This window comes from Lipotes vexillifer, unplaced genomic scaffold, assembly GCF_000442215.2.
Source record: "Lipotes vexillifer unplaced genomic scaffold, Lipotes_vexillifer_v1.1 scaffold830, whole genome shotgun sequence".
Classification (NCBI taxonomy): domain Eukaryota; kingdom Metazoa; phylum Chordata; class Mammalia; order Artiodactyla; family Lipotidae; genus Lipotes; species Lipotes vexillifer.
In genome coordinates this window covers 597,042-620,764 of record NW_006786980.1, presented here as the reverse complement: position 1 = coordinate 620,764, position 23,723 = coordinate 597,042, and the positions used below count along the sequence as shown (strand labels likewise).

General features: G+C 38.6%; 1 protein-coding gene across 2 annotated transcripts in view; it reads left to right on the top strand.

The window, feature by feature from the left end:
• CRB1 (crumbs cell polarity complex component 1) overlaps nucleotides 1-23,723 on the top strand; it is a 147,034-nt gene that overhangs the window by 70,904 nt on the left and 52,407 nt on the right. For both annotated transcript variants that reach the window (XM_007459660.1, XM_007459661.1), the window contains exon 5: nucleotides 22,692-23,648. In XM_007459660.1, coding sequence (XP_007459722.1) covers nucleotides 22,692-23,648 — 957 coding nt within the window. The remainder of the gene's footprint in view (nucleotides 1-22,691; nucleotides 23,649-23,723) is intronic.

Genomic DNA, 23,723 nt, shown 5'->3' with positions numbered 1-23,723 from the left:
CCTAAAATCTTCTGCATCTTCCTTTATACATCAAAATTTGATTCTTTGTCCTAGGAATCTGCATTTTTAAACACATACCCCCCACTAAGTGATACTTATGATATTAAATTTTAAAGAGTCACTGCTGTGAATGTTCTCCCCAGAAAATGCAATAATAACAAATCACAAAATATTTCATATATTTTCAAGAGGTTGACAGACTTCAGATGTCCATTCATGGGTGCTTTAGACATCTGTGAACGCCAGGTCCAGAGCCCCTGCGTAAAGACTGGAGTCATCTTCCAATACATTAGACTTTTCTTTTATGTATGAAAAAGACTGAATGCATGTTTGCTTTAATTCTGGAAACATAGGACAGTACTGCATGCATTTCATCAGAACTACACACATTATACTGTACCATTGTGCAGAACTGTTTACAGTATCAGTACTGTTGTATAATGCAGTGAACTAGAAAGTAAAGATAGAGGCGTTCACACTTACAAACCTTACAGTGCAATTGGAGGAAAGCAAGTCACAAATATTAAACAATAAATAACACTACAACCTAGTCAGTTCTGGGTTCCATGGAGACAAGCCTGGGATTGTTGAGGGCAGAGCGTCACTGAGACTTTCCAAGGAAGGCATTCCATAGGCCTGAACACCCGCTAAGCTGAGCCCGGGAAGAAAGTTGGGATTTTGAACAAGTGGAGAGAGGGGGAACGCTTTGAATGTGCTTCAATTTTCATTCTACTAAAAGTGTTTTAATACAGACCCTTTATGTAGCGGGCAGTGGAAAGTAATGCCGGGGATGGGGGCAGAGGCGGTGTCGTAAATAAAAGCCAGATAGTAGACGGCCTTGAATGTCAGGCCTCACCAGGTCAGTAATTTCCTCAGCTTTGGACATTATTTTGTGGCTGTGCAGAACAAAATATTAATAAACGTGTGAGAGAACGATTGTCACTACCAAAGAATGGAAATGCACTTCTTGCCATGGCAGAGAGAAAGCAAATATTACGTGGAATAGCAACGCATCCAACCCAGCACAAAGCAGATTTTTGTAATTCATTATAACCTGAGTGTTTTATCATTCACTTTTGACAAGAAGAGGGGGAAAAGGACTAAGCAAGAGCAGAGCCATTTCTGATGATTTACTGATCAAAGCCAATTAGGATAGTTCTGGTTGAACTGGATTGAGTTTCTCTGAAATTGCTTTTCAAAGTAAAGAAAACAAGAGTGAGTATGTGCAATGCTGTATTTTCTACTTGTTAGTCCATAAAATAACTAAAAATCACTCCCTCATCTCCGCTGGGCTTCAAAGTGGGACTTTTGAAGTGCAAAAATCAAGTGAATCGTAGACCTGAAATGCAAAGCCTTTTTGCAGCTCTTTTGTCTTTCGTTTGAAGATCCCAGCATACTTTTCACACAATAGACTGAATCAAATCTTCCTCTGGGCTCGGTATTTTTATCTGAGCTGCTGTATGGCTCTGAACAAATGTCAGGTCTAGAGAGTGTGTGTATGTGTCCCTTGAATCAAAACTTTAAAATAGTGTAATAATGAAAGAGATCAAAGGAACGGATGCTGAAGAAACAGCCCCATGCACTATGCTGTACACATACGCTTCTTAATAAACAAAGTAATCACCAGTGGTAGAACCATGTTCATCTGATGTCATTAAGGTTGGGGGGGGTGGCCAATGTAAAAGACGTAACACATTTTTATAATTCTTCTGGGAAAATGTGTTTTCTTTTAACCATTTTGCATTAAAATATTTCAGAAATATATTACACATTTTCTTGCATTTCTGGGTGGAAAATTTTGCATGCACTTACGTATTTTATTGATGACTTTTGTTATTGATTTATGTTATGTCATTGTCCTATGCAATGAGGCCTTAAGATAGATATTGATTTTGTTCCTATTTTCAATGTCTCCCAAGTGCTATACTGTCCTATATTATTTTATGCCAGCTCATTGTATTATTTTCCTTGGAGGCAGCATGACTTAGAAGAAAAGAAAAAGGCTCATCTCAAGGAATTAGGCAGGTTGGGGCACCAGTCACACCTTGGCTCAGTTTCATCATCTGTGAAATGAAGGTAGCAACACACTCTGTCGTTAACTGAAATAATTAAATGTCCACATAGCTGAGACCCTTCACACAGTGCCTGCAACAGATCTTGGGCTCCACCTACTCACATGCACTGTCCAGCTCTCAACTGTCATCTCTTGTTGCTAAAAATATACATGGTAGCTTCCCCTTTTCTTTTCCTGATACTGGATAATTAAGCTTATTTTAATTGTGTCTAAAATAATAATAAATGGTGAACAAGGGCCTGAGGACATAGTTAATAAATTTGCAACCTCTGTTTTTAAACATAGACACTTTTAGAATATATCTTCATGATTATGTTCTGGATGGTTGAGATCACTTCCAGTGACCTCTGGAAACATGGAATTTAACTGTAATAACTCAGAGTAAATTATGGATACCAAAAAACCTAACTACCTTCTTGAGCAAATAAAAATGGAGGTAGGAGATTTTGGCAAGACAAGCAGTGCTGGATAAGCCCCTAGCAGGACCTGGACCTACAAGCTTAGAACAAATGTCTCATGGATTCCTTGTAGCAGCCTTCTAAGGAACATACTGCTCTCTCTTTTGTACAGATTTTAAAAGCTGTGACAAGGTTATGAAGATGTTGGAGCTTATTATATTCAGCATGTTCTCTGCTTATATTATTTCCTTAGCAGTGATGCATACAGCACGTCTTTTACTTGGAAATGATGAAAGAATCTCAGGGCTAAAAAAATCATTAGAGGCCATTGAACTCTATAGCCCATCTTTTCTTTAATTTCCTGTATAACATCCATGCTGAATGGCAATCCTTTCTAAATGTGCACATCTCCAAGGTCGGGAAACTTCCTGTCTCTCAAGACAGCTGATTCTGTGCTTTGCAGCATCTATTACTAGGAGATTCTGTGTAGTGAGCATGAATATAACATCCTATGGCATCTTACCGTTGGTGCCACTTTTCCCCAGTAGGACCAAACAAAAAATTTCGTGGATGGACTTTCAGCTCCATGCAGACCCTTCTGATGTGCCCTAGTACCTGCTTTTCTCTGGGTTAAATATCCTCATTTTCTTCAAGAATTTCTCTAGTGACATGATTTCAATTGTAATATATTACAGTTATAATAGCTTTCCTTACTGGATTGTGTGTGTTTTAACTTTTCGCATTAAAGGATTCGAAACAACAAAAATATTTTGAGATCAAATCTGGAATTTGAGAGGGATTATCATTTTCTTTCCCTAGATACTATCATTTCCTGTGAAAGCCCCAAAACCACATAAAATATTGGAAGCTACATCACCATGGATCCATACTTCAAAGATAAATTGGGATAACATATATGAAAGTAAACCATAAACTGTAATACACTCTATAAATGTTAATAATAATTATTATTGGTTGTTATTAAGTTTATTAGCAGTTGAAGCTCCTGTGTCTTCAACTGATGAACTAAGTCTCCTCCAATTTTCTGGCTGCTTAATCTCAGGTGAAAAGAGTCAGCTCATGGGAAACTGTCTTGTCCGGTTTGCATGGGAATCTTGGCTTGCCTGTTTTATTTCTATTCTCTTCGATTCCTTCCTCTATCTGCTGTTCATTTTTTTTCTTCCCTCCTTTTGGAAATCTTAGTAATATATTAGACATATAGACATTAATTTGCATGTATTCACGTAATGTTTTCTAAATCTGCATGTATTGTGTTAAAATCCTCATTTTCTTTCTCTTTTTTTTTTGTCAAGTGGCATGTTATTTAGCTCTATCTGCGGTGCTGGGTTTACATCTGTTTCTAACTGTAATACACATTTTCAGGCTATACATCCCACTGTTTTCTTTAATCCTCATTCTCGTGTCCTATCCAGTTTTTTATGCACTCTTTTCAGGCTTGTTTAAATTTTAATAAAATTTAAGGTAAGGACAAAATGTACAAGTTTACATTTTTCTTTGATAAAGTTCCTTTTAGAGTACATTATTCTTGCCTATACAGATCTTTCTTGATCCTGATAAGTGTAACATCTTCAGTTAGGATGCTTTTGGATAAAAAGAAAATACACATCTAATAATGAATTATAAATTCAGGAAAATCTGTTATTTTTAGGAAAATTTAGGATTCACATTCTCAGTATCCTGCCATGTGTTTTGAACATATCTCCCATGGCTGTAGCATGTTTAATGCAGTTCTGGGAACACATCTGTACAAGATGATGTCAGACTAAAGGGGCATGTCTTTTCATATTAGCAAGGAAAGCCCTTCCCAGACTCCCCCTAGCAGAGCTCCCACAGGTCCTGTTGCCCAGGACTGGGTCACATGCCCATGACCCAGCTGTAAAGGAGGATGTGAAAGAATATATTTGTCATTTGCATCATTTATGGTGGTGTTACTGAACCCAGGTTCTGCTGCTGGCCACTCATAAGCCAATAATTCGAGAGGCAAGTGTCAGTAGAAAGGAAAGTGGCTTAAATCAGAAAAGCCAGCAATCTGGGGAGAAGGTGGACTCGTGTCTAGAGACCAACTCTGAAGATTCTGCTCAGCCATGATGGTTTTTTTTTTAATTAGTTTTCATAGGAGCGTAGTTGATTTACAATGTTGTGTTAGTTTCAGGTGTGCAGCAAAGTGAATCAGTTATACATATACATACATCCACTCTTCTTTAGATTCTGTTCCCATATAGGTCATTACAGAGTATTGAGTAGAACTCCCTGTGCTATAAAGTAGGTCCTTATTAGTTATCTATTTTACATATAGTAGTGAGTATATGTCAATCCCAATCTACAAATGTATCCCTCCTCTCCTTTCCCCCTGGGTAACCATAAGTTTGTTTTCTACATCTGTGACTCTATTTCTGTTTTGTAAATAGGTTCATTTGTACCATTTTTTTAAGATTCCACATATAAGCACTATCATACGGTATTTGTCTTTCTGCATCTGACTTACTTCAGTCAGTATGACAGTCTTTAGGTCCATCCATGTTGCTGCAAATGGCATTATTTTGTTCTTTTTTATGGTTGAGTAATATTCCATTGTATATATGTATCACATCTTCTTTATCCATTCCTCTGTTGATAGACATTTAGGTTGCTTCCCTGTACTAGCTATTGTAAATGGTGCTGCAATGAACATTGTGGTACATGTATCTTTTCAAATTATGGTTTTCTCCAGATATATGCCCAGGAGTGGGGTTGCTGGATTGTATAGTAGCTCTATTTTTAGTTTTTTAAGGAGACTCCGTACTGTTCTCCATAGTGGCTGTATAAATGTACATTCCCACCACAGTGTAGGAAGGTTCCATTTTCTCCACACCTTCTCCAGCATTTATTGTTTGTAGATTTTTTGATCATGGCCATTCTGACTGGTGTGAGGTGATATCCCATTGTAGTTTTGATTTGAATTTCTCTAATAGTTAGTGATGTTGAACATCTTTTTTTTTTTTTTTTTTTTTAAAGAAGATTTTGGGGATAGGAGTTTTTTTTTATTAATTAATTTATTTATTTTTGCTGCTTTGGGTCTTCATTTCTGAGCAAGGGCTATCTCTAGTTGTGGCAAGTGGGGGCCACTCTTCATCACGGTGCGCCGGCCTCTCACTATTGCGGCCTCTCTTGTGGAGCACAGGCTCCAGATGCGCAGGCTCAGTAGTTGTGGCTCACGGGCCTAGTTGCTCCGCGGCATGTGGGATCCTCCCAGACCAGGGCTCGAACCCATGTCCCCTGCATTAGCAGGCAGACTCTCAACCACTGCGCCACCAGGGAAGCCCCTGAGCATCTTTTCATGTTCATCTTGGCTACCTGTGTGTCTTCTTTGGAGAAATGTCTATTTAGATCTTCTGCCCATTTCTCAATTAGGTTGTTTGTTTTTTTGATATTGAGCTGCATGAGCTGTTTGTATGTTTTGGAGATTAATCCCTTGTTGGTTGCTTCATTTGCAAATATTTTCTCCCATTTTGTGGGTTGTCTTTTCATTTTGTTTATGGTTTCCTTTGCTGTACAAAAGCTTTTAAGGTTAATTAGTTCCCATTTTTTATTTTTGTTTTATTTTCATTACTCTAGGAGGTAGATCAAAAAAGATATTGCTGCGATTTATGTCAGAGAGTGTTCTGCTTATGTTTTCTTCTAAGAGTTTTATAGTGTCTGGCCTTACATTTAGGTCTTTAATCCGTTTTGAGTTTATTTTTGTGTATGGTGCTGTAGAGTGTTCTAATTTCATTCCTTTACATGTAGCTGCCCAGCTTTCCCAGCACCACTTATTGAAGAGACTATCTTCTTCTCCACTGTATATTCTTGCCTCGTTTGTCATATATTAGGTGGACCATAGGTGCGTGGGTTTATCTCTGAACTTTCTATCCTGTTCCCTTGATCTATATTTCTGTTTTTGTGCCAGTACCATACTGTTTTGATGACTCTAGCTTTGTAGTATAGTCTGAAGTCAGGGACCCTGATTCCTCTAGCTCTGGTTTTCTTTCTCAAGATTGCTTTGGCTATTTGGGGTCTTTTGTGTTCCCATACAAATTGTAAAATTTTTTGTTCCAATTCTGTGAAAAATGCCACTGGTAATTTGATAGGGATTGCATTGAACCTGTAGATTGCCTTGTGTAATATAGTCATATTCACAATGTTGATTCTTCCAGTCCAAGAACCTGGTCTATCTCTCTATCTGTTTGTGTCATCTTTGATTTCTTTCATTAGCATCTTACAGTTTTCTGAGTACAGGTCTTTTGCCTCCTTAGGTAGGTTTATTCCTAGGTATTTTATTCTTTTTGATGTGATGGTAAATGGAATTGTTTCCTTAATTTCTCTTTCTGATCTTTCATTGTTAGTGTATAGGAATGCAAGTGATTTCTGTGCATTAATTTTGTATCCTACAACTTTACCAAATTCATTGATAAGCTCTAGCAGTTTTCTGGTAGCACCTTAGGATTTTCTATGTATAGTATCATGTCATCTGCAAACAGTGACAGTTTTACTTCTTCTTTTCCTCTTTGGATTCCTTTTATTTCTTTTTCTTCTCTGATTGCCATGGCTAGGGCTTCCAAAACTATGTTGAATAAAAGTGGTGAGAGTGGACATCCTTGTCTTGTTCCTGATCTTAGTGGAAATGCTTTCAGCTTTTCACCATTGAGAATGATGTTGGCTGTGGGTTTGTCATATATGGCCTTTATTATGTTGAGTTATGTTCCCTCTTTGCTCACTTTCTGGAGCGTTTTTATCATGAATGGATGTTGAATTTTGTCAAAAGCTTTTTCTGTATCTACTGAGATGATCATATGGTTTTTATTCTTCAGTTTGTTAATGTGGTGTATCACATTGATTGATTTGCATATAATGAAGAATCCTTGCATCTCTGGGATAAATCCCACTTGGTCATGGTGTATGATCCTTTTCATGTGTTGTTGGATTCATTTTGCTAGTATTTTGTTGAGGATTTTTGTGTCTATGTTCATCAGTGATATCAGCCTGTAATTTTCTTTTTTTGTGATATCTCTGCCCGGTTTTGGTATCAGGGTGATAGTGGCCTCCTGGAATGAGCTTGAGAGTGTTCCTGCCTCTGCAATTTTTTGGAAGAGTTTGAGAAGGATAGGTGTTAGCTCTTCTCTAAATGTTTGATAGAATTCGCTTGTGACACAATCTGGTCCTGGACTTTTGTCTGCTGGAAGTTTTTTAATCACAGTTTCAATTTCAGTACTTGTGATTTGTCTGTCCATATTATCTATTTCTTCCTTGTTCAGTCTTGGAAAGTTGTACCTTTCTAGGAATTTGCCCACTTCTTCTAGGTTGTCCATTTTATTGTCATATTGTTGCTTGTAGTAGTCTCTTATGAACCTTTGTATTTCTGTGGTGTCAGTTGTAACTTCTTTTTTATTTCTAACTATTTATCTGAGTCTTCTTCCTCTTTTTCTTGCTGAGTCTGACTAAAGGTTTATCAATTTTGTTTATCTTCTCAAAGAAGCAGCTTTTAGTTTCATTGATCTTTGCTCTTGTTTTCTTCGTGTCTATTTCATTTATTTCTTCTCTGAGCCCTAATGGTTTGTAAAAGGAAAGATGGCGAGGTGGAGGGAAGAATCTCAGTGAATCATCAACGCAGGAGTTTGGGTTTTACATCATTCTCTATCAAGTGACGGCTGGATGACTCTCTCTTCAGATGTTATATTGCCCATGTAACCAGCCTGCAGGAGTCATTAGGGGCTCTTGGTGGTAGAGAGCTAATCATGCTTTAACTACTTAATTCTTCATTCTTACTTCCTTTTATCTAGGAAAAGAATCACCAAGTTAGACAAGGCATGGTGTACAGTCAGGAGAGCATAAGCCAAAGTTAGTTTCAATTGCTTAGTAATCTCATTCCTATAGTTAGGTTTTTAAGGTTAGAGGGGGACAGAAATGGGTAAACAAGAAAGGGGGAAAAGATCTGCTTTCAGTGGAGGCATGTTCTCCCCATAGGAAGGTGGGTGGGATGAGTTGGGGAAGTGACTGCTGGGTTGGACCATCATTTCTGCTTCAGAGCAGTCATTGTCTTTAACAAGTTCATGTTGCCTGCAAATTTGGTAAGCCTTCTATATTTTTATCCAAGTCATTTATGCTCAAGTTCACCTATTCATTACACACACACACACACACACACACACACACACACTCACACTCACACTACTGAAACTGTTTTAAAATACTACTATGCCCCAAGCAATTATAGTTCCCATTTTGTTCACACAAAATAACTGTTTAATAGGCTTTATTATGTCCACTTTATAGATAAACTTCAACTTAAAAAAAATAGCTACTCGCCTGGGTTCCCCTAGCCTAGTATCAAAGTTGGCATTTGAAGATCAATTTTCAAGGCTCCTGTTCCCTGTTTATTCTACTTCGTTATCCTGGCTCCCTGATGATTGCTGGAAACGTCTCTCTGAGCTGATCCATTGATCGGAACTCTGAATAGGTTGCTTGTCTTCCCCACCCCATCCTCACCTCTAGTCCCCATGGCCTAGCTTTGTCCTGCAGTCCCCAAGGCCCCCATCTGCCCAGCTCTCCCTAGGGCTGTAAACTTGGCCAACTTGTGTACCCTGTGAAGCAGAACCCAGGCTCATTTTACCCACCATCCTATTTCCAGCACTGCTAAAAGGTTGAATGAATAATAAATGAATGGAGCACATTTGTCCAGAACAGGTCACAGGTAAAAGGTGAACCAATGACAAACGAGTGAAGAAATACACTACTGCAAGGACGCCGGCTTTGTCTCTTTCCTGCCTCCCTCACCACCTGGTTTCCACCACAGCTTACCAGGCTTAGATCCATGGCAGACTTTTAAGGCTTGGTGATGTCTCACCCTGTACTGCCCGAGTAAAACCTCTGCACATCCTCAGGTCTGCCTCTCAGAAAATGTTTTTAAAAAATGTCAAGCACCAGCTACTCTAAGTACATCCCAAACACCTCGCCTGCTCAAATTGTTCTGTTGTACAAAATCAAATACCATTGTATTTAAGACAGTAGAGCATGGTTGTTTTTTCATAGAGAGTGGAATTTAAGCCTGAGAGCATCGCACAAATGACTCTTTTGCCAGTCTGTTAAGTCTAATGAAAACCCCTGCTGTTTTCTTGATTTCTCTTTTCCAATTCCATGCATAGATATTCAGTGGATTTGAAGTGCCATGAATTTCTTAACTGCTATTCAAAGGCAAAACAGAACAAGAAAGAGTTAAAACAAAACCAAAAAACAGCATTTCTGTTGTGAAGAAAAAGGTAAAACCAAGCTCTAATTTTCCATGATAGAAGTTACTAAAAATGGCAATCTGTCCGTAGAGTCCCCCCAAACTCATTTTTCTGTGATAAAAGTGTCAATGTTCACTCTTGTGACTTAAAGAGGGGAGGCCCCAAGTGTAAGGAGGGACTAAGAATGTCACAAGTCTGCTTGGTAAGCAGCACAAACGGGTCTTACACTGAGCGCCACGGATCTGGCACCCAAACTAAGTCCTCACACTCTCTGCCTGAAGGAAGAAGGTGACACACTTTTGGAAATGGAAGAAAATCATCAGAAACTGGTCCTGTCAACCTAGTAGGTGTTTGGATGGATATCTCTTTTTCTACAGAAAAATGTTTGGAGCCAGGACACAAGGTTTTCACATTTTAATGGTGGTGCTCCTAGGTAACTCACTCTTTTCTTATTACTTGTATGAGGTAATTGGTACCATTGTTAGAGTTTTTAAGATGTTTATTTAGCAACTACTATTAATGCTATATTAGATATTACTATCAACTGAAAATTAGAAGTTTTGAGGAACACAAAGTAATGAGTAAAGGAAATACTTATGCAAGGAGTCCTTGGACTTTAATTTTTTCTTGATTAATATTTATTAAAATAAAAAAAACACCTAAGTCAATTAAAATAGAGAAATATGAAACTTATATGTATATAGGTTTTTGTAGAAATAATATTCTGATAACTTCATTAACCATGACTTTCAATAAAGTGGGAATATAGCAAGGTCATTTTAATAGCCCATGATATTTATATTAAACATAAAGTCTATGTCCTTTTTATCCATTAATATAATTTATTCTGATGTAAATATGGGATATTCCAGGTAATAGGACTTTTCCCTATCCTGATTATTTTTTGAAATACAATCTTATCATAGAATCATATATGCATATAAAAGAATTTTAGAAAAATAAAAGGAGTGACCCTTTTGAATTAAATGAATTGACTTCACATAAAATAACAGTCAGCTTCAAGCAATCCACCTCTTACTATAAATACATGGACATAAATAACCAATTCATTGTCAACTAAAATACCCAATTAAGAAGACTGAATGACACAGGTAATCCCACAAATATTGCCTAATCCTTTTATCTTGATTGACAGCAGATCTTCTTTGCTGAGCCAGTCCAATAGCCAATAAAAGAAGTTTCAATCAATCTTCCTACTTTAGTTTTCCGGGTCCATCAAATAAATATATCTAACCTTATTTTATGTTGGAGATGTCAATAGAACAGATTTTAACAGATTTTAAACAAAGTAAAAGCATAAATTACTGTGTATCATTCTACTTTTAATATCTAATTCTTCTTATTTTCTTCAGACTATTGACCTAAATACGGGCTTTCTCCTTATTTTTTTTTTCTTCCATGAAGGTAAAATTTAAAACTAGTTTCTCTGTTTATCTCTGTATTTAAAGAAAATACATAATCAAGTGATTGATAATTATGTTGTGAAAGATTAAATATATAAATTTTAGGAATTACAAGATAAAATACAGTAAGCAAATGTAAAGAAAGTATCACTCTCTGTACTTACTTGCTGATCAATGATAAATGAAAGGTTACTGTAAATTATAAAGGAATAAATGTCTGATACTAGGCCCAAATAATCTTAGGTGTGGGCAATTTTAACAACTGTCTAGCATGTTCCTGTCTCTGGTTTCTTCCCACTTCACTCTGTTACAGATCCCTGTGGGAATGGTCTTTAGAAGAAACCGCTTTGGTCTTCCATCCAACAACTACCAGTTTATTCCCCACTGCCTTCCAAAAATAAATAATTAAACAAATTAATTTTTAAAAAATAATTAAAAACTCCCTAAATTCCAGACCTTCTTCACTCTGGCTACATTTAATCTTTCTGACTTGCTTTTCCTATGTAAATCCTCCATCCCAACTAGATTGCCAAATGCACTGTCACCTCAAAATGGCGTATGGTTTTCCATGAAAGAGTTTTTGTGTATTCAGTTACTTCTGCTGATCTTTGTCATACTTGCTATCTAAAATCTTATCACTACAAAATCTTCCCAGCCCAGCCCAGCCTGAAGAGCTCTCTCTCTCTCTCCAGAGCAGCTGTTGTTCATACAGTTCACTTGGAATTCATTATACACTGTTCAGTGTTCTCTTCAGTGTTGTCTTGATTTACACTATCATTTAATATTTGATAAATTTGTCTTGCTTTTCATTAAACTCACTAAGGGAAAGGACCAGTTTTTATTCCATGTTATCCACAGTATTCTATACACGGTAGATATGTAATCAACATTTGTTTATTGATGTAGTTTAAAATTTTGAGTTTTCTTAAGATTTGTGATGATCTCTTATTCAGTGCTTTTTCTTTAAAACTTGGCTAAATCTTCTCTAATGTTCCCTGAGTTTGATCCTCACATATTTTCCATACACTCATTGAGAACCTGCCGTATACAGTGCATTTTCCGTATTTTCAGTGTATTTCTGTATTTCCATTATGCTGTAAGCATACTGAGATCAGGTCTGTCTCTTCTGCTTTGTGTATCTTACAATCCTCTGTGAGGGTTGTGTACAGAGTAGGGGTTTTGTAAATTTAAGAAAACAGTAAATTAAAGTTTCAACTAAGAGGTCAAAATATGGTTGCTGTCAGGAACCAAAGTGAATTATGAGAGACTATAGTGCAGAATGTCAAAATCAAGACAGATGACAGACTTTAGGCTTTTGAAATGTTTGCTCATTTCAAGTGTACGTGAAAACTCTTGAGAGGCAGTTTTTTTTTTTTAATTTTAATAGTTAATTTTTTAATTTATTTTTGGCTGTGTTGGGTCTTCGTTGCTGTGAGCGGGCTTTCTCTAGTTCTGGCGAGCGGGGGCTACTCTTCGTTGCAGTGCACGGGCCTCTCCTCACGGTGGCTTCTCTTGTTGCGGAGCATGGGCTCAAGGTGCGCGGCCTTAGTAGTTGTGGCACGTGGGCTCAGCAGTCATGGCTTGCGGGCTCTAGAGTACAGGCTCAGTAGCTGTGGCGCACGGGCTTAGTTGATCCGTGGCATGTGGGATCTTCCCGGACCAGGGATCAAACCCGTGTCCCCTGCATTGGCAGGTGGATTCCTATCTCCTGCACCACGAGGGAAGCCCTTGAGAGGCAGTTTGAAGGAGTGAGTCTGTGCAGAGTTTTCTCTGGAGACTTGCTGCTGTGCCAAGCTGTAGCCCAGCCCTCAAGTGTAGGGTTGGGAGCTACATTGTAACCCCAATGAGTGGGAACAGCTTCAAGGAGACTCTAGTCTCGCCTAAATTTGGGGAGAGAGGGGGAAGGGCAACTTAGACTAGATTCTCCACCTACCTGAGGAATATAAAAGATTTTTAAGGAAGTTTATTGTACTTAAGAGTCTGTACCATTTGTGTGAGAGGAACCCAAAGAGGGTTCACATTTGTTTTAAAGCTTATACCCCTTAACCATTCACAACTCTGCTACTTTTATTTTATCATAGAAAGAGATGTCAATATAGACATATTTCCGGGTTAATAAAATTAACTTATCACAAAGATTTTTTTTACAAATGGAGCTGTAAGGTTATATTTGAAAATAACCCTCTTAAAACCAGCCAACATCCTTACAACAAACTTTTGCTGCTATAACTGCTAGAATTACCAAAAAAACATAGTTGCATCGTTGTACATCTGTGGGGATCTGACCTGAGACCATACGTCCTCTCCCCCACCCCCACCCTTTAAAGAAATATGTGTTTTCCTCTAGAATGATTCTTAAATAGTGTCTGCATTTTTTTAACATCTTTACTGGAGTATGATTACTTTACAATGTTGTGTTAGTTTCTGCTGTATAACAAAGTGAATCATATATATATGTATATGAATACATATACATATATCCCCATATCTCCTACCTCTTGCATCTCCCTCCCACCCTCCCTATCCCACCCCTCTAGGTGGTCACAAAGCACTGAGCTGATCACCCTGTGCTATGTGGCTGCTTCCCACTAGCTATCTGTTTTACATTTGGCAGTGTATATATGTCTATGCCACTCTCTCACTTCGTCCCAGCTTACCCTTCCCACTCCCCGTGTCCTCAAGTCCATTCTTTACATCTGCGTCTTTATTCCTGTCCTGCCCCTAGGTCTTCAGAACAATTTTTTTTTTAGCATACGGTATTTTTTTTTTCTCTTTCTGACTTACTTCACTCTGTATGTCAGACTCTAGGTCCTTTCACCTCACTACAAATAACTCCATTTCGTTTCATTTTATGGCTGAGTAATATTCCATCTTCTTTATCCATCCATCTATCAATGGACACTTAGGTTGCTTCCATGTCCTTGCTATTGTAAATAGTGCTGCAATGAACATTGTAGTACATAACTCTTGGAATTATGATTTTCTCAGGGTATATGCCCAGTAGTGGGATTGCTCGGTCATATGATAGTTCTATTTTTAGTTTTTTAAGGAACCTCCATACCGTTCTCCATAGTGGCTGTATCAATTTACATTCCCACCAACAGTGCAAGAGGGTTCCCCTTTTCTCCACACCCTCTCCAGCATTTATTGTTTGTAGATATTTTGATGATGGCCATTCTGACTGGTGTGAGGTGATACCTCATTGTAGTTTTGATTTGCATTTCTCTAATGATTAGTGATTTTGAGCATCCTTTCATGTGTTGGTTGGCAATCTGTATATCTTCTTTAGAGAAATGTCTGTTTAGGTCTTCTGCCCATTTTTGGATTGGGTTGTTTGTTTTTTTGATATTGAGCTGCATGAGCTGCTTGTATATTTTGGAGATGAATCCTTTGTCAGTTGCTTTGCTTGCAAGTATTTTCTCCCCTTCTGAGGGTTGTCTTTTCATTTTGTTAATGGTTTCCTTTGCTGTGCGAAAGCTTTCAAGTTTCATTAGGTCCCATTTGTTTATTTTTGTTTTTATTTCCTTTTCTCTAGGAGGTGGGTCAAAAAGGATCTTGCTGTGTTTTATGTCATAGAGTGTTCTGCCTATGTTTTCCTCTAAGAGTTTTATAGTGTCTGGCCTTACATTTAGGTCTTTAACCATTTTGAGTTTGTGTATGGTGTTGGAGAATGTTCTAGTTTCATTCTTTTACATGTAGCTGTCCAGTTTTCCCAGCACCACTTATTGAAGAGACTGTCTTTTTCTCCATTGTATATTCTTGCCTCGTTTATCAAAGATACGACGACCATATGAGCGTGGGTTTATACTGGGCTTTCTATCCTGTTCCACTGATCTATATTTCTGTTTTTGTGCCAGTACCATACTGTCTTGATTACTGTAGCTTTGTAGTATAATCTGAAGTCAGGGAGCCTGATTCCTCCAGCTCCGTTTTTCTTTCTCAAGATTGCTTTGGCTATTTGGGGTCTTTTGTGTTCCCATACATATTGTGATATTTTTTGTTCTAGTTCTGTGAAAAATGCCATTGGTGGTTTGACAGGGATTGCACTGAATCTGTAGATTGCTATGGGTAATATAGTCATTTTCACAATGTTGATTCTTCCAATCCAAGAACATGGTATATCTCTCCATCTGTTTGTATCATCTTTAACTTCTTTCATCAGCATCTTATAGTTTTCTGCATACAGGTCTTTTGTCTCTTTAGGTAGGTTATTCCTAGGTATATTATTCTTTTTGTTGCAATGGCAAATGGGAGTGTTTCCTTAATTTCTCTTTCAGATTCTTCATCATTAGGGTATAGGAGTGCAAGAGATTTCTGTGTATTAATTTTGTATCCTGCTACTTTACCAAATTCATTGATTAGCTCTAGTAGTTTTCTGGTAGCATCTTTAGGATTCTCTACGTGTAGTATCATGTCATCTGCAAACAATGACAGCTTTACTTCTTTTCCAATTTGGATTCCTTTTATTTCTTTTTCTTCTCTGACTGCTGTGTCTAAAACTTCCAAAACTATGTTGAATAATAATAGTGAGAGTGGGCAACCTTGTCTTGTTCCTGATCTTAGTGGAAATGGTTTCAGTTTTTCACTATTGAGAACAATGTTGGCTGTGGGTTTGTCATATATGGCCTTTATTATGTTGAGGTAAGTTCCCTCTGTGCCTACTTTCTGGAGAGTTTTTGTCATAAATGGGTGTGGAATTTTATCAAAAGCTTTTTCTGCATCTACTGAGATGATTATATGGTTTTTCTCCTTCAATTTGTTAATATGGTGTGTCACATTGATTGATTTGCATATATTGAAGAATCTTTGCGTTCCTGGGGTCAACCCCACTTAAACATGGTGTGTGATCCTTTTAATGTGCTGCTGGATTCTGTTTGCTAGTATTTTGTTGAGGATTTTTGCATCTATGTTCATCAATGATATTGGCCTGTAGTTTTCTTTTTTTGTAACATCTTTCTCTGGTTTTGGTATCAGGGTGATGGTGGCCTTATAGAATGAGTTTGGGAGTGTTCCTCCCTCTCCTATATTTTGAAAGAGTTTGAGAAGGAGAGGTGTTAGCTCTTCTCTAAATGTTTGATAGAATTCGCCTGTGAAGCCATCTGGTTGTGGGCTTTTGTTTGTTGGAAGATTTTTAATCACCGTCTCAATTTCAGTGCTTGTGATTCGTCTGTTTATATTTTCTATTTCTTCCTGGTTCAGTCTTGGAAGGTTTTGCTTTTCTAAGAATGTGTCCATTTCTTCCAGGTCGTCCACTTTATTGGCATAGAGTTGCTTGTAGTAATGTCTCATGATCCCTTGTATTTCTGCAGTGTCAGTTGTTACTTCTCCTTTTACATTTCTAATTCTGTTGATTTGAGTCTTCTCCCTCTTTTTCTTGATGAGTCTGGCTAATGGTTTATCAATTTTGTTTATCTTCTCAAAGAACCAGCTTTTAGTTTCATTGATCTTTGCTACTGTTTCCTTCATTTCTTTTCACTTATTTTTGATCTGATCTTTATGATTTCTTTCCTTCTGCTAACTTTGGGGGTTTTCTTGTTCTTCTTTTCTAATTGCTTTAGGTGTAAGGTTAGGTTGTTTATTTGAGATTTTTCTTGTTTCCTGAGGTAGGATTGTATTGCTGTAAACTTCCCTGTTAGAACTGCTTTTGCTGCATCCCATAGGTTTTGGGCTATCGTGTTTTCATTGTCCTTTGTTTCTAGGTATTTTTTGATTTCCTCTTTGATTTCTTCAGTAATCTCTTGGTTATTTAGTAGCGTATTGTTCAGCCTCCATGTGTTTGTATTTTTTACAGTTTTTTTCTTGTGATTGATATCTAGTCTCACAGCGTTGTGGTCAGAAAAGATACTTGGTATGATTTAAATTTTCTTAAATTTACCAAGGCTTGATTTGTGACCTAAGGTATGATCTATCTTGGAGAATGTTCCATGAGCACTTGAGAAGAAAGTGTAATCTGCTGTTTTTGGATGGAATGTCCTATAAATATCAATTAAGTCCATCTCATTTAATGTATAATTTAATGCTTGTGTTTCCTTATTTGTTTTCATTTTGGTTGACCTGTCCATTGGTGAAAGTGAGGTGTTAAAGTACCCTACTATTATTGTGTTGCCATCCATTTCCCCTTTTATGATTGTTAGCATTTGCCTTATGTATTGAGATGCTCCTATGCTGGGTGCATAAATATTTACAATTGTTATATCTTCTTGCATTGATCCCTTGATCGTTATGTTGTGTCCTTCTTTTTCTCTTGTAATAGTCTTTATTTTAAAGTCTATTTTTTCTATAATGAGAATTGCTACTCCAGCTTTCTTTTGATTTCCATTTGTACGGAATATCTTTTTCCATCCCCTCACTTTCAGTCTGTATGTGTCCCTAGGTCTGAAGTGGGTCTCTTGTAGACAGCATGTATATAGGTCTTGTTTTTGTATCTATTCAGCCAGTTTATGTCATTTGGTTGGAGCATTTAATCCATTTACATTTAAGGTAATTATCAGTGTGTATATTCCTATTACCATTTTCTTAATTATTTTGGGTTTGTTATTGTAGGTCTTCTTCTCTGTGTTTCCCACTAGAGAAGTTCCTTTAGCATTTGTTGTAAAGCTGGTTTGGTGGTGCTGAACTCTCTTAGCTTTTGCTTGTCTGTAAAGGTTGTAATTTCTCCAGTGAATATGAATAAGATCCTTGCTGGGTAGAGTAATCTTGGTTGTAGGTTTTGCCCTGTCATCGCTTTAAATATGTCCTGCCACTCCCTTCTGGCTTGCAGAGTTTCTGCTGAAAGGTCAGCTGTTACCCTTATGAGGATTCCCCTGTATGTTATTTGTTGCTTTTCCCTAGCTGCTTTTAATATTTTTTCTTTGTGTTTAATTGTTGATAGTTTGGTTAATATGTGTCTTGGTGTGTTTCTCCTTGGATTTATCCTGTATGGGACTCTCTGTGCTTCCTGGACTTATTGACTATTTCCTTTCCCATATTAGGGAAGTTTTCAACTATAATCTCTTCAAATATTTTCTCAGTCCCTTTCTTTTTCTCTTCTTCTTCTGGAACCCCTATAATTCGAATGTTGGTGCATTTAATGTTGTCCCAGAGGTCTCTGAGACTGTCCTCAGTTCTTTTCATTCTTTTTTCTTTATTCTGCTCTGCAGTAGTTATATCCACTATTTTATCTTCCAGGTCACTTATCCTTTCTTCTGCCTCAGTTATTCTGCTATTGAGTCCTTCTAGAGAATTTTTAATTTAATTTATTGTGTTGTTCATCATTGTTTGTTTGCTCTTTAGTTCTTCTAGGTCCTTGTTAAATGTTTCTTGTATTTTCTCCATTCTGTTTCCAAGATTTTGGATCAACTTTACTATCATTACTCTGAATTCTTTTTCAGGTAGACTGCCTGTTTCCTCTCATTTGTTTGGTCTGGTGGGTTTTTACCTTGTTCCTTTATCTGCTGCATATTTCTCTGTCTTCTCATTTTGCTTAACTTACTGTGTTTGGGGTGTCCTTTTCACAGGCTGCAGGTTCATAGTTCCCATTTTTTTTGGTGTCTGCCCTCAGTGTGTGAGGTTGGTTCAGTGGGTTGCGTAGGCATCCTGGTGGAGGGAACTGGTGCCTGTGTTCTGGTAGATGAGGCTGGATCTTGTCTTTCTGGTGGGCAGGACCACATCTGATGGTGTGTTTTGGGGTGTCTGTGAACTTAGCATGATTTTAGGCAGCCTCTCTGCTAATGGGTGGGGTTGTGTTCCTGTCTTACTAGTTGTTTGGCATTGGGTGTCCAGCACTGGAGCTTGCTGGTCGTTGAGTGGAGCTGGGTCTTAGCGTTGAGATGGAGATCTCTGGAAGAGCTCTTGCTGATTGATATTACATGGGGCCAGGAGGTCTCTAGTGGACCAATGTCCTGAACTCAGCTCTCCCACCTCAGAGGCTCAGGCCTGACACCCAGCCGGAGCACCAAGACCCTGTCAGCCACACAGCTTTTGGGAAATCTGAGGTCTTCTGCCAGCATTCAGTAGGTGTTCTGTATGAGTTATTCCACATGTAGATGTATTTCTAATGTATTTGTGGGGAGGAAGGTGATCTCCATGTCTTACTCCTCTGCCATCTTGAAGGTCCTCTATCTGTCTGTCTGCATATTTTAAGAAAATGCTATAGACATTATATGTATGCCATTACAAAAGTATTAGGAGGCCTATGTATTCTACTGTTTACTATTGCATTAACCTGCACAAAGTTTATGCATTTTTTAATGCATTTTTCTCTTCTTTCTAAGCTCAGTATTCTTGTGAGCTAACATTTCCTGAATGTTTTTTTCTCTCCTTCCCCCTTTTCTTCTCCTTTTTTTTCTCCTTTCATCTTTCCTTCTCTTTCTTTCTTTTTCAGAAACCACCTTATCTATATTTAGGTGTTTCAAATTCTTAAAATGTGAACTGTTGGATGGTCTGCAATTTGGCCCTCTAATGACTCTGGGCTTTCATGGCCTGTTTTTATCTGTACCACATGATTTTATTTCATCAGAACTTCATGTATTTGGAAAGTAATAAACAACACAGAGTCTAAGCAGTTCTGAAAAGTCTTTTCAAAAAAAAAAAAGATGAAAGGGTATGACTGCTCACCTGGGGCAGCAAGAAAGAGAGAGAAGGAAGTGGAATTGCTGCTGGGCTGGGCTGGGCTGGGCAGCAGCCATGCTCCCCTCCACCTGCAGGGCAGAGGCCCATGGACCTGGGGTCCTTGGGGAATCATGGGAGGAGTGTCAGTCAGTGGTCAGTGTAAAACGGGTCCTGGTCCCCCTCAGAAGGCGCAGGAAGAACAACAGACAGAGTTGGTGATGTCAAGTAAACCTTAGGAAGCCAATGAGGAAAGGGCTGGGGGAGGGACAATGTGAGAACAAGGCCTTGTGGCTGGAGTCTCAGCTGGAGCGATGGACCAGGGGGCTCCAAGGACCCCACAAAGAGCCCCGGGATAAAAGTCACCTTGAAACACCTGCCAGTCTCAGAGAGAGTGGAGCCATCTAACACCAGCACCAGTCAGGGGAAACTTTCTGAACACTTCTGACACTCAGACAGAAGTCTGGAGGTGGGGAGGGGAGGGAAAAAAGAAGGAGGCACCCTTCCTTGTCCTTTTTCAAGACAGCCTGAAGTCGATCTAACAGACAAAAAAGATTCAATTCCAAAGTGCACTGAAACTTACATTTCTTATGACTGGCCATGCTACTTATTACAGGTCTTTAAAATGTGATCTTAAGACTATCATTAATCAAGGCTGAACAGAAAAGACTTGGGGTCTGTAAGAGATTTTATCCCCCGTTAAATATGTTTAAAGGCACAATGGGTGGGAAAAAAGAGTTTTTCTTCAATTATAACTCATGAGCTGTTCAGCATTCCTCTTAATTAAATGCTTACGGATTGATTTTGTTGTGTTTTCAAAATCCTGTGAAAATCAAATTTAAGTAAACTATCTTCTAATAACAAAAGTTTGAACTTTCCGTAAGTTCAGTTAAATGAAACTTGCATTCTAACATTCCTTTAAAATATAGCCTGTAATTTCTGTGTCGGTTCTGTTACCTATGAGGATGATTATAGATCACATAAATCAGTTTGATTTAGTTTTATTTTTTCTACTCATCCAGCTTTTTATAACACACATATGCACAGCACTGTGCAGGGACTGTGGGAGACTCTAAGATTGTAACATGTTCCCTCCTTTCACAGAGCTTGAAATACTTTTGGATTAACGAAGATTGTATGAAAGTAATCCAAGTAAAGTAAAATATAAGTACAGGAGGGTCCAATCAAGGGTCTAAATGTATGGTACATAAATGGCTGTGGGCGAAAATTTGACCACTGTGCCACCAGGTAAATTTATCTCAAAATAGACACAGAAAGAGCACTTTGGGCTCTGGAGTAGATGAGGTTAAATGCAGTATAAAAATTTTAATCACCTTACAAAGGTCATCATTAATCAATTCATACAAAAATTAATTACCGAGTGCCAAACGTGAGCCAGGCATCGTGCTGTGGTTTAGACATACATTGTTAAATCAAACAGCTTCCCTTCCCTCGTGAAGAGCATGATCTAATGAGATTCTACCCTAATATGCTGTCCAAGTCAATCTCTCAGTATGTAAAGTTATGCAATTTGTGGGTCATTCCGTATGCCCACACTTTCTAAATAGTCTTTCTCAATGATGACACTGCTATTTGATTTTGTCATGCGTGGGTAATTTCTTTGGTTATTACTTTTTAATTACAGCCAACACTTACTGAGAAGTCGCTTATATATCAAGCAATGTTATGAGCATCTTATGTGTCTTTACTCACTTAACCTTTAAAAAACCCTGTGATACAGATACTATTTTTAACCCCATTTTATAGATCAGGAGACCTAGACACAAAAAATAAATGTAACCTGCTCACTGCCTAGCTGGGATTCAGATCCAACATTATCAATATAGGAGCCTTTGATTAAATTTAAGAAGCACACATTTAGGCGTGGAGTTAAATGGGAAAATAGGACAGACATGTTAGTAATAACAAAAAACAAGAATGCACTAAATTATCAATTAAAAAACAGAAAGTGTCAGATTGGATTTTAAAAACCAGATTGTAGAAGTGCTTTGGAGTTTAGACGTCAATCTTTCTAAGCCTCAGTGTTTGTGAAAGAGAGCTAAGCCTATCTGCCTTGAAAACCTCGGGAGATTGCTATAAACACAAACACATAACGTGGATGATGGTGCTGTCGAAGCCACAGAGTCCTATACATGTGTCGATTTTTGTTAACACTATTTGTTCATTTGAACTTTGTCAAAAAGCAATAGCCATCACTCTTAAAAAGTGTTATAGTTCTTTTTGTTAGCTGGTTTAAATGAATTCTAACAATTCTCTAATTAGATACCTTTTTTCACTTAGAACCAGGAAAAAGAGTAAAAGAAAGTAAAGAAACTAGAAACCGGAACTTGTTATTGGATAGATTTCATGGTTTATACTAGACTTGTGGAGAGGAGGTTATGAGACCTTCCATTCTCCTCAGAAGCCCTCCACAGAGAGAGTTGTCTGGACTGTCTGTGTGTCTAGGGATTATGGGGAGGTACAAAAAATGGAGAAGGCAGACCACTGTTTCCAAGTAGAATAGAGTGAAATTAGCAGCCCAGGGCAAGATAAACAATATCTGGGAATTAAGTCCCCAAGTAAATAATTTGTGTCTAGCATTGCTCCCAATAGCAATCTATTTCTCTCTCTTTTAAAAAAATTTTTATGATATTCAGTGTCACATATATATCTGACAATGATAGTTTGAGTCAACCACTCTTTTTGGCCAATAACCTATTTCTAGAGGGAGAATTCAAGGTTCACCATGACTGCACTTCTGTGCAGCATACGTGCAGAATGATGGAATCGGTATCAGCTCCTCAGTCTCTAGTCACATTTCGCTCTGTTACAGTCCTACACCTGAGCCGGTTCTGCACCTCCAAAAGATTATACATGAAGGTTATGTGAAAGTTCTATTTTTGATCTGAATATATGTAATTTCAGTCTATTCTTTATCATTGAACAGGGGTCCACTGTGAAGAGGACGTCGATGAGTGCTCTTCAAGCCCTTGCCAAAACGGTGGTACCTGTGACAAGTTGCCTGGGACTTACACTTGCCGTTGCCCATTTGATAACCGTTCTGGAGCATTTTACGGAGGAAGGGACTGTTCTGATTTGCTCCTCAGCTGTACTGATCACCCATGTCTAAATAATGGAACATGCGTCCCTCACCTCCGCAATGGCCAGCATGGATTCGGCTGCCTGTGTCCCTCTGGCTATACTGGGTCACGGTGTGAAACGGTCACCACACTTGCTTTTGAGGGTGATGGCTTCCTGTGGGTCCCAAGTGGCTCAGTGACAGCCAAGGACTCCGGTTGTAAAATAGCCCTCAGGTTTCAGACTGTCCAGCCAGTGGCACTTCTACTCTTCCAAGGTGACAGGGACGTGTTTGTGATACTGGAACTGCTCAGTGGGTACGTCCACTTATCAGTTCAAGTCAGGGATCAGCCAAAGGTGGTCCTGTTCATCTCCCACAGCACCAGCGATGGGGAGTGGCATGCGGTGGAGGTGACGTTTGCAGAGGCTGTGACCCTTGCCTTACTTGACGAGTCTTGCCTGGGGACATGCATCACGAGAGCTCCTTCTCCATTTGGAAGCGATGGGTCAACATGTGCTTTACAAAACTCCTTTTTGGGGGGTTTACCAGAGGGAACAGCCCACAGTGGTGTTGCTCTGCTTAACATTTATAATAGACCATCCATACCTTCGCTTGTAGGCTGCCTCCAAGATGTTCAACTTGACTCGAATCCCATCACCCTGGAGAACATCTCGTCCGGCTGGTCATTAAATGTCAAGGCAGGCTGCACGAGAAAGGACTGGTGTGAGAGCCAACCCTGTCACAACAAAGGACGCTGCCTCAACTTGTGGCTTAGTTACCAGTGTGATTGCTACCGGCCCTACCGAGGCCGGAGCTGTCACAGAGGTGAGAGGGGCTGGGCGCCAGGAAGGCTGTGCCTCAGAGCAGAGCCGGGACAAAACAGCCAGGCCGTTCCTGCTG